Consider the following 15,630-nt stretch of genomic DNA (forward strand, 5'->3'; position numbering starts at 1 on the left):
TTGAAAATATTTTTATTGCATACTGAGACTGTAAAAATGTTTACACCCTTTACATTTTCAGCACAAAAGAACAATATGTTTAAGGATATAAAAGGTAGGTAAATCTATTCCCTTGTATACAAGTACCATATTGCAAATGATTTATAGAAGCCACCTATTTTTTTTTAAATATCTTTTTATTGAAAGTGGTAAAGAGAACCAAAAGAATCAGACAAACCAGTACAGAACAAACGAAGCCATAAAGGATCCGAGCAGCCAATATACAAGCTATAAATAAGCTCCACACACCAATTCCCCCTACCAAGGGCATAGCCAACATTCATATTACACATTCAGTCTCCCCTCACCCCCCCAAGTTCTTCAGCAAGTCCCTCCCCCATCCCCTCCCTTCCCCCAGAGCTCTAATCCTTCAGTAACAATAGCAGTTTGTGGGGTGAGCATGGGCCTCCCATCTTCATCCTGGGGGCAAGCAAGAAAGTGGGTCCAAAGAGCTATATAACATTTTCTGTTGGGGTGTTTGGATGCCCGATGAACCCGGGTCTCAAAGCCTGCAGAAGCCACCTATTAATGAGGTGGTTTGCCTTGTCTTCCCCAGTCCTTTGTAATTCTTTTAAAATCTTAGTTTCACAGCAGCTTCTGATTTTGCCAGGATGGACTAATCAAAGCAATACCTTGATGGTTCCAAATTGTTTCTTGCCACTTCACGATAATGGACCTAACGATGCATTGGAATTTTGTTAGATTTCCCCTAAACTGTGCCTTTGAATAACTTTACCTTGGAGATCTTTCAGCAACTTGCTTTATCATATAGATGTTTTCAGATTAGCTCAACTACTGGGATTTGACACAGGTGGGTTCTGTCTAACTTATGGATCTGGGGGGAGCTAATTTGGATTTGCTCTGGATAAAAATGTGAAGACTTGTGTACTGAAGACTCTTTAGTTTCTGAATTACTTGTTTAATAGTTCCATAATTATTCTTTCAATTAGAAAATGTAGAGTCTGTGAACTACTTTAGACAGCAGACTATGAACAGTGTATGTGGTGGGTATATTGATTTATGGTTTAAACTTTTATTTGACTTTAGCTTATAGGTGTTGCCTATGGAAGGATGAATTTTGGTTGCTAAGTTTTTCAGGGGGATGCATGAATCTAGCAGCTGGAAGTGAAAGAAAGTTGTTTTTCATTTTTGCAGTGTGAGCTGAATGTCACACTGGATGCCCTGAAAGCTATTGCCAGACTGGCTTTGGACAGGAAGACAGGTGCACGAGGGCTTCGTTCTATCATGGTTAGTGCTCACAGTTCCTTTTGACTTGTGTCCTCTCTATATGGTGCCTTACACACATGTAAGTAAGAGCCTTCTGCAGCAAAGTGAAGACGGGAGGAGGAGGATTTCACTGTAGTGAGAAAGTTTAATAATCAGGAGCCTTCTCATCAAAGAACACATTCTGCAATTTCACTCCCCTAGTAGCATGTGCCATCCAACTGGTAAAAGAGCAAAGGACTTGTCAGCCATTATCTGTCTTTTCTGAGACTAAACCTTAGCACTGTCCCTAATCCACTAAGGATCATTTCAGCTGCCTGCCTTCTCTCCATTTGTGGAATCTGTGGTGCAGCCGAGCCCTCAGACAGGAGGCGAAAACCAGTCCTGCCACTTCTTCACCCCTTCCTCTCGGAAGCATTCTCCTGGTAAACTTACTGTAACTGTTTCTTCAGCTTGGTTGCTTAAAAATAGAAACTTTTTTTCCTGATTTCTGTAAAATGAATAAACATTGAGAGAAGTGGAATGTCCCATGTAGCAATGTGAATGAAGGGGAGATTTCTAGAGTTTGACATGTCTCCTTTGATCATGTGAACATATATCATAAGATCCAAGACTACTTGTTCAGAGGCGTTCCAGTTGCATGGCTTTATATAACTCTTTAACCATAAGACCCGTGGTCCAATGTTTCAGTAGATGTATATTTTTCTAGGAAACTCTGCTGCTAGAACCAATGTTTGAAGTTCCCAGTTCAGATATTGTATGTGTGGAGATTAACAGAGAAGTCGTGGAAGGCAAGCAGGACCCAAGATATATTCGGTGAGTTCATGCTTAGGGTGCTTATGTGTGTAAGCATTACCTAGTTCAAAATCCATGATGGATGTTCAGGACCTCATTTCAATACTGCTCAGCATACAAATCCACTCTTTTATTAGAAAAGCCACATGTAAAACATGCTGTGAGGATCTTTAATCTTCCCCAGAACCAAATTTATTTATTCAATTTTCTATACCATTCTCCCAGGGGAGCTCAGAATTGATTGAGGTGCGCAAACATTTTTCTCTGTCTGTCCCGGTGGGCTCACAATCTAATGTACCTGGGGTAAAGGGGGATTAAGTGATTTGCCCAGGGTCACAAGGAGCAGAATAACCAGAAAATGCACAGTGGAAGTTCTGAAATTGGCATAAAATGAAAACCATTAAGGCATTGAAGCTTTTTAGAGGGCGTTTATAGAATTGAGATTTCAGCTTTACAGAAAGCCCTGCTATCTGTCTGTGAGAGAGCTCTTGTATACAATATTATTTCTAAAGTAATATTCACTCTGTATTCTTTAGAATGTGCTAATTTCAAAAGTAATGATTTAACAATTAACCTATTGAAGGAAGGTGGTAAAAATACTGAAGAGTAAGAAACGGTATAGCTCTCTTTAACTAGTGTAAGGCATGTTTGTGGCGCTGATCCCTTTGCCCCCGGAACTGTATCAGAGCCAATCTAAACGGACAGCAGATGGTTAGAGCAGTTGCCTCAGTTTGATTCCTACTGCAACTCCTTGTGATTCTGGGCAAGTCACTTAACACTTCATTGCCCTATGTAAACTGCATTGATTGTGTAAACCACACCGAAAAAGCAGTATATCAAGTCCCATCCCCCTTTATTATAACCCTTTTCTGTCAGCAGGAACTTCCAGAGTGGAACATGGCAGGTACTTATGTGCCATGACACTCTGGTTTCCACTGCATTCAGGGTGATGATCTGTGTTTTATTTTAAATAGCATGGACTCTCTAGGGTTAGATGCCTTTAATCCAGCTACATCAAATAATTCACAAAGCGGTACATGAAGCTTTTGAGACTGTGCAGGTTCCTTCCAGCGTGATTCAAATGCCCTGTAATTGGAGTGTCAGCTGTAATTTTGCTTGGTTTCTTTTTGAGTCCAGCTATACTGTCATTCTCTACAATAATGAGTTTCACAGCTTATTACCACTGTTGTTAGGTGTCATCGACTCGTGTTCAAGTCCTAGAGACTTGATGAATTGCAGATCTAAAAGGATATAATTTTTGTGCTAGTTCGGAAAGGTCCTCCAGCATCATCCCCATGGTTGTTTTCAACTTGTCCAGCCATCTGATTGCAGGTCTTCCTCTTCACCTGGTTCCTTCGATCTTCCCAAACACAATGTCATTCTCCAGCGATCTCTCTTCTGATGGTGTGACCAAAATAAGACAGTTGTAACTTCAACATTTGGACTTCAATTTGTTAGTTCTTCTGGCGGTCCACGGCATGCCTAAAATCCTTCTCCAGCACAAAAGATAAAATGATTCAGTCTTTTTTCTGTCTTGCTTCCGTAGTGTCCAGCTTTCGCATCCGTAACTGACCACTGAGAAAATGAGTGCGTGGATAAGTCTGATCTTTGTTTGGAGTGTTACCTCCTTGCTTTTGAATACTTTGCGAGAGCATTCATTGATGAGTGACCAAGTGCTATTCTGTGGAGTATTTCCTTCCTGCTAGTTGCTTCTTTGTTTACAAAAGAGCTCAGGAGATTGAAATCCTTTACAACTTCTATTCTATCGTCTTCAAGCTCAAAATCTTCATCGTTTTCCGTGTTCATGATCTTCATCTTGTTTATGTTTGGTTCCTATGTTATGACTTTCGGCTTTGAGTTTTCTCAGTATAAGAACATAAGAATAGCCTTACTGGGTCAGACCAATGGTCCATCAAGCCCAGTAGCCTGTTCTCACAGTGGCCAATCCAGGTCACTAGTACCTGGCCAAAATCCAAGGAGTAGCAATATTCCATGCTACCGCTCCAGGGCAAGCAGTAGATTCCCCCATGTCTTTTTCAATAACAGACTATAGACTTTTCCTCCAGGAACTTGTACAAACCTTTCTTAAAACAAGTTACGCCATCCACTCTTACCATATCCTCTGGCAATGCGCTCCACAGCTTAACTATTCTCTGAGTGGGAAAAAAAACTTCCTCTTATTGGTTTTAAAAGTATTTCCCTGCAACTTCATCGAGTGTCCCCTTGTCTTTGTCATTTTTGATGGAGTGAAAAATCAATCCACTTGTACCCGTTCTACTCCATTCAGGATTTTGTAGACTTCAATCATATCTTCCCTCAGCCATCTTTTTTCCAAGCTGAAGAGCCCTAACCATTTTAGTCTTTCCTCATACGAGAGGAATTCTATCCCCTGTACCAACTTAGTCATTCTTCTTTGAACCTTTTCTAGCACCACTGTATCTTTCTTGAGATAAGGAGACCAGAATTGAATGCAGTACTCCAGATGAGGTCACACCATGGAGCAATACAGAGGCATTATAACATTCTTAGTCTTGTTAACCATCCCTTTTTTAATAATTCCTTGCATCCTGTTTGCTTTTTTGGCCGCCACTGCACATTGGGCGGAAGGTTTCATCGTATTGTGTACGATGATACCCAGATCCTTTTCTTGGGCGCTAATCCCCAAGGTGGACCTAAGCATCCGATAACTGTGGTTCAGGTTATTCTTCCCAATGTGTATCACTTTACATTTGTCCACATTAAATTTCATCTGCCACTTGGACGCCCAGTCTTCCAATTTCCTAAGGTCTGCCTGCAATTTTTCACAATCCGCATGTGTTTTAACAACTTTGAACAGTTTAATGTCATCTGCAAATTTAATCACCTCACTTGTCTTTCCAATTTCCAGATCATTTATAAATAAGTTAAATAGCACCAGTCCCAGTACAGACCCCTGCGACACTCTACTGTTTACTCTCCTCCATTGAGAAAAATAACCATTTAACCCTACCCTCTATTTTCTATCCAATAACCAATTCCTAATCCACAACTGAACTTTGCCACCTATCCCATGACACTTCAATTTTCTCAGGAGCCTCTCGTGAGGAACTTTATCAAAAGCTTTCTGAAAATCTAGATATACTATATCAACCGGCTCACCTTTATCCACATTTGTATTCACACCTTCAAAGAAGTCAAGCAAATTGGTGAGGCAAGATCTCCCTCGGCTGAACCTATGCTGACTCCGTCTCATTAAATCATGTTTGTCTATGTGTTCCACAATTTTATTTTTTATCGTTTCTACCATTTTGCTGCTGGTGATGAGCGTTGTATCATCTGCATAGTGCATATATTTCGGCTACCAACTTTGAAACCGACACTCTCTTGTTCCAAATTTGCTTTTCTGAAGATGGTTTCACTGTAGGTGGCAAGATGCATCCTTGCCTGATGCCACATTTTATTGGAAACCAATCAGTGCTGCTTTATTCAGTTCTCACTGCAGTTTCTTGATTTTCGTAGAGGCTCTTTATCAGCTGAGTTATGTGTTTGGATATTCCCATTTGCACTAGAGTTCTCCATAGTTTTGCTTGTCTTCTTTCTTCTGCTACTTTTCTGGTTTCTTCTGAGATCCAAGGTGATTTCTTGGCTTTCTTTTTCTTTTGGAGTGTCCTTTTTAGCTTCATCACTAATTTCAGTTTTGATTGTGGAAGCGACCATGAGCTTTTGACACGCAAGATCAAGGTAAAGCTTTGCAACAAGATCATTAGAGACCTCCCAAAATACAACATTGAAAATAGTCCATCAAACTATTGGATTACTACCACCACTACTACTATTATTTCTAGAGCGCTACCAGCTGTACGCAGCACTGTCCAGAGTCACAAAGGAGGATAGCCCATGCTCGAAAGAGTTTACAATCTAAACAGACAAGACAGATAAACAGGATGTCAGGGTGGGAGATACAGCTAGGGGGGATGGTTAATAGAAACAAACATAGAAACATGACGGCAGATAAAGGCCAAATGGCCTGCCCATCCGCAGTAACCATTATCTCTTTCTCTCCCACATGCCTATCCCAGGCCCTCTTGAATTCAGACACAGCTTCTGTTTTCACCACCTCTTCCGGGAGACTGTTCCACACATCTACCACCCTTTCCGTAAAAAAGTATTTCCTCCGATTACTCTGGAGCCTATCACCTCTTAACTTCATTCGATGCCCTCTCATTGCAGAGTTTCCTTTCAAATGAAAGAGACTCGACTCATGCACATTTAAATTACGTATTTAAATGTCTCTATTGTATCTCCCCTCTCCCGCCTTTCCTCTAAAGTATACATATTGAGATCTTTAAGTCTGACCCGATACGCCATATGACAAAGACCGCGCACCATTTTAGTAGCCTTCCTCTGGACCGACTCCATCCTTTTTATATCTTTTTGAAGGTGCAGCCTCCAGAATTGTACACAATATTCTAAATGAGGTCTCACCAGAGTCTTATACAAAAGACATCAATACCTCCTTTTTCCTACTGGCCACCCTGCTGGCTAGGGTGGTAAGCAGTAGGGAATAGGGTTATGGATTGAAGGCTAAATCAAAAATGTAGGTTTTCATTCTGCTTTTAAACAAGGTAAGGAAAGGGGTGTGGTGGATGGAACTCAGTTTAGTGATGTGCTGTATTTTTCTTCATGCATTTCTCCTCTTGAAACTAAGGTGCAAAAATACATAAGCAGTGCTTTGGGTGCTAATTTTGGCAATAGTGCACATTTGCGTTAACACATTATTTTGGCATTTTCTATACTTGGCATCATTTTGCAAAGTTTTGTGCATTAATAGTAACATTTATGGGCATAGTTTGCTACATCTGAAATTTTATTCAAATTAAAAGTTAATTTGCATAATTCTGTGCTCAAAGTTGCCTTGTAGGCTCACTTTTGCAAAAGAAATAACTACACCATAATTTCATATTGCTAGATTTTGTCCAGTATTTTTCTAAGGGCTCATTTGCATGCGTTTAAATACCATACACATTAAAGCTAGCACTTGAGAATAATACCAACAGTATGAATGACAAACACAAATTCACGGAGAAGATGATGTAGTTTTCTGTAGTAGAGGAAGGAAAATTACTAGAGTTGCTTTAAGGAAGATTGCCTTAGATGGACTCTACAGAGCCATAGAATCCTTCCAAGAAAGAAGTGACTTTCTGTATTGTGCCCCAAGCCTTTGAAACCTTAAGCCAGTGTTTAATCATGAAGAAGTGCAACCTGTGCAGAGTTCAAATAATAATAATTTACTATGTTAAAACAGTGCAGAATGAACAGGGTATTATTGTGTTACCAGCAAAGCAGTGTCCCATGCTCAAGCAAAATCAGTGACTGATGCCAGAATGATAGGCTGCTATTTCTGATTACAATTGTTTGTTTTGAGTTTTAGGGCCTCTACTAAAGATGTGGCTGAGGAAGAATATGACTCAGGAGTTGAAGAGGAAGGTTGGCCTCGTCAAGCAGATGCTGCAAACCATTGATATCAGAGAATGGACTCTCTCCCCTCCTGTGTAAAACATTGCTTGTTCTCAATCATACCTGGCTTTGCAGTCTGCCAATAAAGCATTGGAGTGCACTTTTGATCCAACTTGGTCACAAAACTATTAAGGCAAATGCAATTGAGCCAATCATGTACTTTACGGTAATAAGATACTGATTTATACATTGGACATTATGTGAACTTTAATAACACATTGTTTAAGTACAGAAAGGTACTTTATATTCGGGGCCTTTTTTAAAGAAAAAAATTGGTTTCTTAACAAGTTTCTTAGAGTTTCATTATGAATCTGTAGTTGGCAATTTTACAATAATGTTACAGTTACAAAATAGAGATGAAATTTCGTTGTAAAACCAGAGAAGACAGCTGCATCATTAATTCATTTCTTTTGTTTTCTGATTGGATGACTTTCAAAATATTCAATTTGTTCAAAATCAATTGAAGTCCAAGCTTGCTTTCCCTGTTTCCAGAAATGGATTCATTTTAGTGTTATTTTGATACTGATTGGGCTTTATAGAGCACCAGAAATTAGTGTCATTCACTACCTTACCCTCTCCTTACAAAGCCGGGCTAGCACTTTTAGCATCAGCTGCAGCGGGAGGTTAATGTTTATTTTGGGGAGTTTGTTTTTGGAGCCTAGGATTTTAACATTACATACCATGTGAATAGTCAGATATTTTATGCCTAATTTAATTCTGTTTTCAGCTGTCTTATATCAGAGTTTTGGGTTTTTTTTTTAAAGTACTTAGATGTTCTAAGTTATATGGTTGTCCTGCTTCTTGTGTTTTGGTCTTGATTTTAAGACTCAACAAGGGTGGGGAAAAATTCCTTTGATCATCCACTTGCATTAATTTGATCCTTTAGGAATATGTTTGTAAAACACTAAAGGATTTGTACATTTTGGTTCATTTAAAACAAACTCAAACAAAACTTTGTCTCTGTAGTTTAGTCTTCTGTCCCAGCTGCATGTATGCACCGATTCACGGCATTATGTTTGCAGAGAGATAGTGTGGAGGAATATCTGCAATCATCACTGGCCAAGAACAACTAATTCAGAATACAGCACTCAGACTTATAAATAAATTGGGGAGATACAATCACTTAACGCCATACATGAAAAAGGCCCACTGGCTTCCTGTATCGCATCACATGGTCTACAAACTTCTTCTCCTAGTGTTCGAAGTACATAGGAACCAGTCTGCCTCTCCCACTACCTTATGCTCTATCACCCATCGCAAACATTTAGATTGGCACATCAAAATGGGTTCATTGTTCCCACCTACAGGGAAATAGTGCACATATCTACTAAAGGACCAGTTATAGAATAAACAAAATCTGCTCTCGAGAAAAACCCGCAAGCACCGCATAATGACAGAAAGGGTGAGGAACTGTACCGGTCTACAAGCAAACAGAAAAAATTAGCAGGTAAGAACCTAATTTCTCCTTCTGTGTCGCCTGGTAGACCGGCACAATTCAGTTCTTCACAGATGGGACTATCAAAGCAGTACCCATCAAGGGTGGGACCCCTGAAGGGCCGACACCTGAACACGCTCACTGAACACCGCGTCCCAACGTGCCTGTGTCTGACAAAGGAATGCACTCTAGACCAGCAGAGGTTGCAGGAAGACTGCATGTTGAAGGGTTAGAGAGGGGGGAGGGTAGAGAGGGAATGACAGGGCTTCTGCATAACTGTCTTATGCAGGCCCTGGCTGAATATTAGCTGAGACCTGCATAAGAACTGGTGGCCAGCACAGGAACAATTGGTCTCAGATATTCGGATATTTGGTGCTGTGCCACACATGGCACAGCACCGAATATCTGGGACTAAAAATGCTGACTGCCACCGGCTGAATAATTACCTGATCGTTTCTAAAGAGTCTTTGATTGCGTTTCCTTCTGACTGTGCATCCAATCTTTCTTTCTTTCGCATCCAACATTTCTTTCACAATCCAGCCCCATCCCCTTTGGGTCCTGTGCATTACGGAATCATGGATCGAAAAAGACGATTTATTTACACAAAACAAACTGTTCCCACGGCTCTTCTCATCCAGAAATAGCCAGAAAGGAGGAGGCCTGGCACTTCTCTACAAATCATTCTTTGACGTTCAGCTCCTCGAAAAGGGTAGTGACACACCACTAGAATATATGCTAGCCTCAGTCAACAATGAGCTCCATTATCACCCACTGGGCATTTTGCTACTATATTGTCCACCAATCCCTTGGAATAAATCCTCCAAACTCATTTTCGAGACCATAACTAACGCTTTCCTAAAATTTCAAAGATTACTGATTATTGGTGATATCAATCTCCACCTTGACAATAATACCAGCAAGGATGCGAAGGAATTCAACAACTTTCTCACCTCTCTGGGCTTTCCCTCTCCTGAACCCTCTCCAACCCATGAAAAGGGGCACACCCTAGACACCATTAGTTTCCTTGACCTTACGGACTACAAAACTCTAGCCGAAGGTGTTCGCTGGGAACATGTCCCTTGGTCCGACCATTTTCTAGGTACCTTCTGTCTCCCCATTTTCATGTCTCACCTTGGGGTTCAACCCAGCACCACAAAATCTATTACCTTCCGTAAAAAAATTACAAGCAAACAGTTCTGGCCCCAATTTCTCAACCAGTTTTCCTTTTCTCCCAAACCTGATGCCCCAGAAACTAACTGGCACAACTGGGTAAACCTCTCTGAGTCTACATGCTGCTCTCTTGCCCCTCTATCTACAACAGTCTCCTACTCCTACGCCCCCTGGTATATTCCGTACCACAGAAATGCCAAGTACTGGAGCGTAAATGGAAAAAAAAATCTAAATCCCCCGCAGATAGACAGTCCTGGAGGGACAGTATTACGTTCTATAACACAGTACTAAAAAAAGCAAGGAAGAATTTCTACAGTGACAAAATCACCAGATCCAATAACCAGAGCAGCACATTCTTTAACATCTTGGCTCCTTAACCTCTAAAAATGACTCCTCTCCCCTCCTCTCCAGCAGCGGACGACCTAGCAAAATTCGTCAATGAAAAGGTTGCTACTATAAGAAGCTCTTTTCCATCAGCAGTCATTTACAATTCTTTGGTGCCCAGCAACACTAACCCTATCTTTAGTAGACAGATCCTGGACAGTCTTTGAGCATGTACCTGAAGCCCAGGTCTCTAAACTGTGCCACAAATTAAGATCCTGCAAATCTGCCCTAGACCCGTTCCCTTCCTACCTTTACGATAAAATTCCCGCGCATGCTATTTCATCTCTCACCAGACTTATCAACTCAGCCTTACTATCGGGCCTATTTTCCGTACAAATGGGACACATTGCCCTAACCCCACTACTGAAAAAAGCTGATCTAGACCCATCCTCCCCTTCCAGCTATCATCCTATAGCAAATATTCCTTTCCTGACCAAAATGCTCGAGGCTATTATATCCACTCAGAGAGATTCTCCACTCTATTACCTTGCCAATATGACCTAATTTCAGCACTGAATCCCTGCTGGCCTCTTTAATCTCAAAGATTCAACAACTTCAATCTTGTAATAAGTTTTCTATCCTACTACAATTTGATCTATCTGCGGCCTTTGATGTTGTCCACCAAGATAACCTAATTTATCAACTTTCTGAGATAGGTATTGATTCCAGTCTTAGACTGGTTCTTGAAATTTTTACAATCTCGCTCTTACACTGTTAACATGAATGGAACCATGTCTTCTCCTTGGAGACCGCTATGTGGTGTTCCCCAGGATCACCCCTGTCCCCTATTCTTTTAAACATTTATATGTCTTCTTTGAAACTCTTCCATCTATCTCCCTTTGAAACTCTATTTACATATGCAGATGACATCCATGTCCTTCTCAAGATAGATTCAAACCTCACTGAAAATATAACCGCTTGCATAACGAAACTCCAATTCTGGGCCCTCACTGTACAAATGAAGCTGAATGAGTCCAAAACAAAAATACTCTGGCTTGGCTCAAAATTAGATCAGTTACCCACACTCATTCCACTACCTTCTGGTCCCACACTGCAGATCGAATTCTCAAGCAAAGTGTTGGGCATCATTATTAACTCTACACTTTCCTTTAATGATCATCTCAACTCTAAACTAAACCTTAGGTTTGTATACCGCGCCATCTCCACAAGCGTAGAGCTCAGCACGGTTTACAGGGTTAGGTTGAAAAGGAGCTACAATGAAGGGTTATAGGAAAGGAGCTAAGAAGATAAAGAGGGACAGGGAACCAAAAAGCGGGAAGTGTTAGATTTTTGAAAAGAGCCAAGTTTTCAGGTGTTTGCGGAAAGATTGGAGGGAACTTGAAACTCTGAGCGGGGATGTGAGGTTATTCCAGAGTTCTGTGGTTCTAAAGGGGAGGGATGTTCCTAGTTTTCCTACGCGGGATATACCTTTTGTAGAGGGGAATGATAGTTTCAGTTTTTGGGAGGATCTAGTGGAATTAGGATTAGAGGAATTCCAGAAGAGTGGGATAACGGGAGGGAGGATGCCATGTAGGATCTTGAAGGCTAAACAGGCACATTTAAAGAGGACTCTGGAGTGAACTGGAAGCCAGTGAAGTTTGGACAGGAGTGGGGTTCGAACTTGCCTTTTGCGAAAATAAGCTTGGCCGCGGCGTTCTGGATTAGCTGAAGTCTATGGAGTTTTTTTTTAGTTAGGCTTAAATAGATGGAGTTGCAATAATCCAGTTTAGAGAGGATGGTGGATTGAACAAGGACGATGAAGTGAGAATGATGAAAGTACGATCTCGCTTTCCTCAGCATATGAAGACTAAAGAAGCATTTTTTTTACCAAGAAGTTGAGGTGGTCATTGAAGGAGCGAGAGGAGTCTATGATGATGCCAAGGACTTTACTTGAAAACTCAAGCTGAAGAGTGGAGCCGGAATATAATGGGATGGAGGTGGGTAAATGATCTAATATTGGGCCGAGCCAAAGTAATTTTGTTTTGGACTCATTCAATTTCATTTGTACAGAATGTGCCCAGGAATGGAGGTTCATTATACATGCGGATATGTTCTCAGCGAGATTAGTGAGGTTCGAGTCAGTCTCGAGGAGGATGAGGATATCGTCGGCATAGGTGTAGAGAGTTTCCAGGGGGGATAGGTGAAGAAGTTTCAGAGAGGACATGTAAATATTGAAAAGGATAGGAGAGAGGGGTGAGCCTTGTGGGACTCCACATATCGGCTTCCAGGGAGGGGATGAGGTACCGTTTATGTTAACGGTGTAGAAGTGTAAACGTAGGAATTTCGAGAACCAGTCTAGGACTGTGGAACTTATGCCTATTTCAGAGAGTTGGTAAAAAAAATGTTTTTTTAGTCTTTACATGTTGAGGAAAGTGAGATCCTGCTTCAGCCAACAACATTTTGCTGTCCTTGTACAATCAATCATTCTTTCCAGACTGGACTATTGTAATTCCATCTATCTAAGTCTAACCAAGAAAAATCTTCAAAGACTTCAGCAGATCCAGAACACTGCGGCTAGGCATATCTTCGCAAAAAGCAAATTCGATCATGTTTCCCCGCTTCTGTCAAAACTTCACTGGCTTCTGGTGATTTCTAGGATTCACATTAAATGTACCTGCCTAATATTCAAGATCCTACATGGCATTCTTCTTCTAATTTCACTATCCTGGAATTCTTAGAGACCTGACACTACCAGATCCGCCTACAACTCAAACTATCTTTCCCTTTGTTAAAAGGCGTCATGTATGCAGGTAAGTTAGGGAAATCCCTTTTCTTCAAAGTCACTGAGCTTTGGAATAACCTGCCTGCCCCGCTGCTGAGCCTAGGCTCATTCCAATTATTCCGAAAGCATCTGAAAACATGGCTTTTCTCCAAAACGTAAAGCTAGCTATCCTCTTCATAATCTCTATCTTATTATGTCCTTCCCTCATTTATTGAATTTACCTGTAAACTGTGCCGAGCTCTATCTTCATGGAGGTGATGCGGTATACAAACTTAAAGTTTAGTTTAGTCCAGGTGTCTCTCTCTTTTCCCTCTGTTACTCTCCCCAGATCCAGTGTCAGTTCTCATTTGTACCTTTGTTCCAGGTCTCCCTCCCTCTCCCTTCTCTGTTATGATCTTAAATCTCCCTGTTCTTCCTCAGGGTCTCTCCCCCTCTGTCTAAACCTCCCATAGTCCTGCATCTGCCTCCTGTCTTTCCCCTTTGGTCCAGGCCTTTCTCTCGCTAGTCTTTCTAATCTGCTTACAACCCCCCCCCCCCTTTCTCTGCCTCTTTCTCGCCTTCCTCCCTCCCAGCAGATTTTAGCATATCTCTCTCCTCCTTTTCTCCCTTCCGATCTGGTATCTGTCTGATTCCTTTTCCCCCTCCCAGGTCTGGTATCTGTCTCCTCCCCCTCCCCCCCTGCTCAGGGAACTCTCTCTCCGCTCCCTTCCTCCTGTTTGTCCTTCTCAATTTATTTTCTGCCTCGGTCTAAATTCTTTCTTACTATTCAGTCCTCAATATCCCTCTTTCATTGTGTCTACCTCTAGCTTGCCACCTCTTTCCCTCACCCCTTCCAGTATCTAATTCTTCCCTCAATCCAGCATGTGCCCTTTTTTCTTTCTCCTCCCCACTTCCAGCATTTGCTCCCCCTCTCCCCCCCCCCCCACTTCCATTCAGTGTCTGTCCCTCCTCTCTCCCACACTTCCAGTCAGAGTCTGTCCCCTCTCTCTACTGTTCACACTCTGTCTCGCCCCTTCCATTCACTGCCCTCTCTGCCCTTTCCAGCAAGTGTCCGCCCTCTCTCGTTCTTCCCTTTTTTATGTCCTTTCAATAGACTGTCCTGTGCCCCTTCTCTCCTTTGTACATGATTCATTTTAGCTCCACCCCCTCCCCTGTGCTTTGGCATCTCTCTCTTCTTTTTTTCCTTCCCACCCCACAGTCTAGTATCTTCCCTTCCCTGATTCCCTGGCATCTCTCTTCTTTCCTTCCATCTCTTGCTCCCCTTGCTTTGAAATCTCCTCCTTTTCCTGTGGTCTGGCATACCTTTCTCCTTCCCCTGGCATCTCCTTTCATTCCCTCCATCTTCCTTCTCCCTCCAGTTGGGTGCAGCAATTCTCTTCCCCCTTTCCTCCTTCTGTCACCCAAGGCCTGGCGTCATGAACTTCTTCGGGCAGCAGCATTAACAATTCGCTGCTGTTGCCAGCTTCAGGCCTTCTTGTCTGTCGGCTCCTGCCTAATGAAGGCAGGACCCGGCAGAGAGGAAGGCCTGAAGCCAGCAACAGCAGTGAATTGTAAACGCTGTTGCTGCTGCCTGAAGAAGTTAATGATGCCAAGCATTGGAGTACCTGGGGCAGACCGCTTATGGCCCCCCCCCCAATGTGTCTCTAAGCACAGAGCCCCAATAAATTGCAGCGTGGTCAAGGGAGCAGCAAAATGCCCTTGGGACCCCTCCCGCCGGAAGAATGAGCTTGCCCTTACTGCTTCTCCACCTGATCCTTCTTGGAGCGATAGCCTGAGGCCAAACCAGCAGAATGGATTTTCCTTCTCCGAGGCGGGGAGTCTCTACTGCACGATGGGCATTGATTGGCTTTCAGCTGCTCCCACGAAGCCAATCCTTTGAGTAAGTTGCTTTGTGAGCCGACACTTCCACTTGTCTGGCTGGGATTTAAGAAAAAAAAAAAATCAGAGCACCAAGCTTTTTGGAATACTCAAACACTTTTAATAGGAGCTACCCAAATCAACCCCCTCTTCAAACAATTAACCTTCGAACAGAGGACCCTTAATGCAAAGAAAATGTCCTTTTTGCCATCTGCTTAGCCGGTACTAGTGCAGCTGTAGGCGGGGCCCCCTTGAGCTGTTCAGCCCAGGGCAGCTGCCCTGAGAAGAGGGAGGGAGGGAAGCGGATTCCCTGGCAGCTCTGCCCTGTTTGCTCCTTTCTCTCTGACGTCAGAGAGGAAGTTCCGGCCAGCCAGGCAGCGATTGGCTGCCCCCCCCTCCCCCGAAACTTCCTCTCTGACGTCAGAATTGACGTTGGGGAGAAGGTTCCGTACCTTTCTGTATGTTCACCTTACCCAAGAACCTCTCCAGCGGCCACGCGCCCTCCCAA

The 15,630-nt window shown here is 42.5% G+C and overlaps 1 protein-coding gene across 2 annotated transcripts in view; it reads left to right on the forward strand.

The window, feature by feature from the left end:
• The window catches only part of CLPX (caseinolytic mitochondrial matrix peptidase chaperone subunit X), a 44,492-nt gene extending 36,203 nt beyond the window's left edge, over window positions 1-8,289 (forward strand). For both annotated transcript variants that reach the window (XM_033921042.1, XM_033921043.1), the window contains 3 exons: window positions 1,195-1,287; window positions 1,973-2,079; window positions 7,469-8,289. In XM_033921042.1, coding sequence (XP_033776933.1) covers window positions 1,195-1,287; window positions 1,973-2,079; window positions 7,469-7,559 — 291 coding nt within the window. In that variant the 3' untranslated portion in view covers window positions 7,560-8,289. The remainder of the gene's footprint in view (window positions 1-1,194; window positions 1,288-1,972; window positions 2,080-7,468) is intronic.
• The last annotated feature ends 7,341 nt before the right edge of the window (window positions 8,290-15,630 follow it).

Source organism: Geotrypetes seraphini, chromosome 14 (genome assembly GCF_902459505.1).
Source record: "Geotrypetes seraphini chromosome 14, aGeoSer1.1, whole genome shotgun sequence".
Lineage (NCBI taxonomy): Eukaryota > Metazoa > Chordata > Amphibia > Gymnophiona > Dermophiidae > Geotrypetes > Geotrypetes seraphini.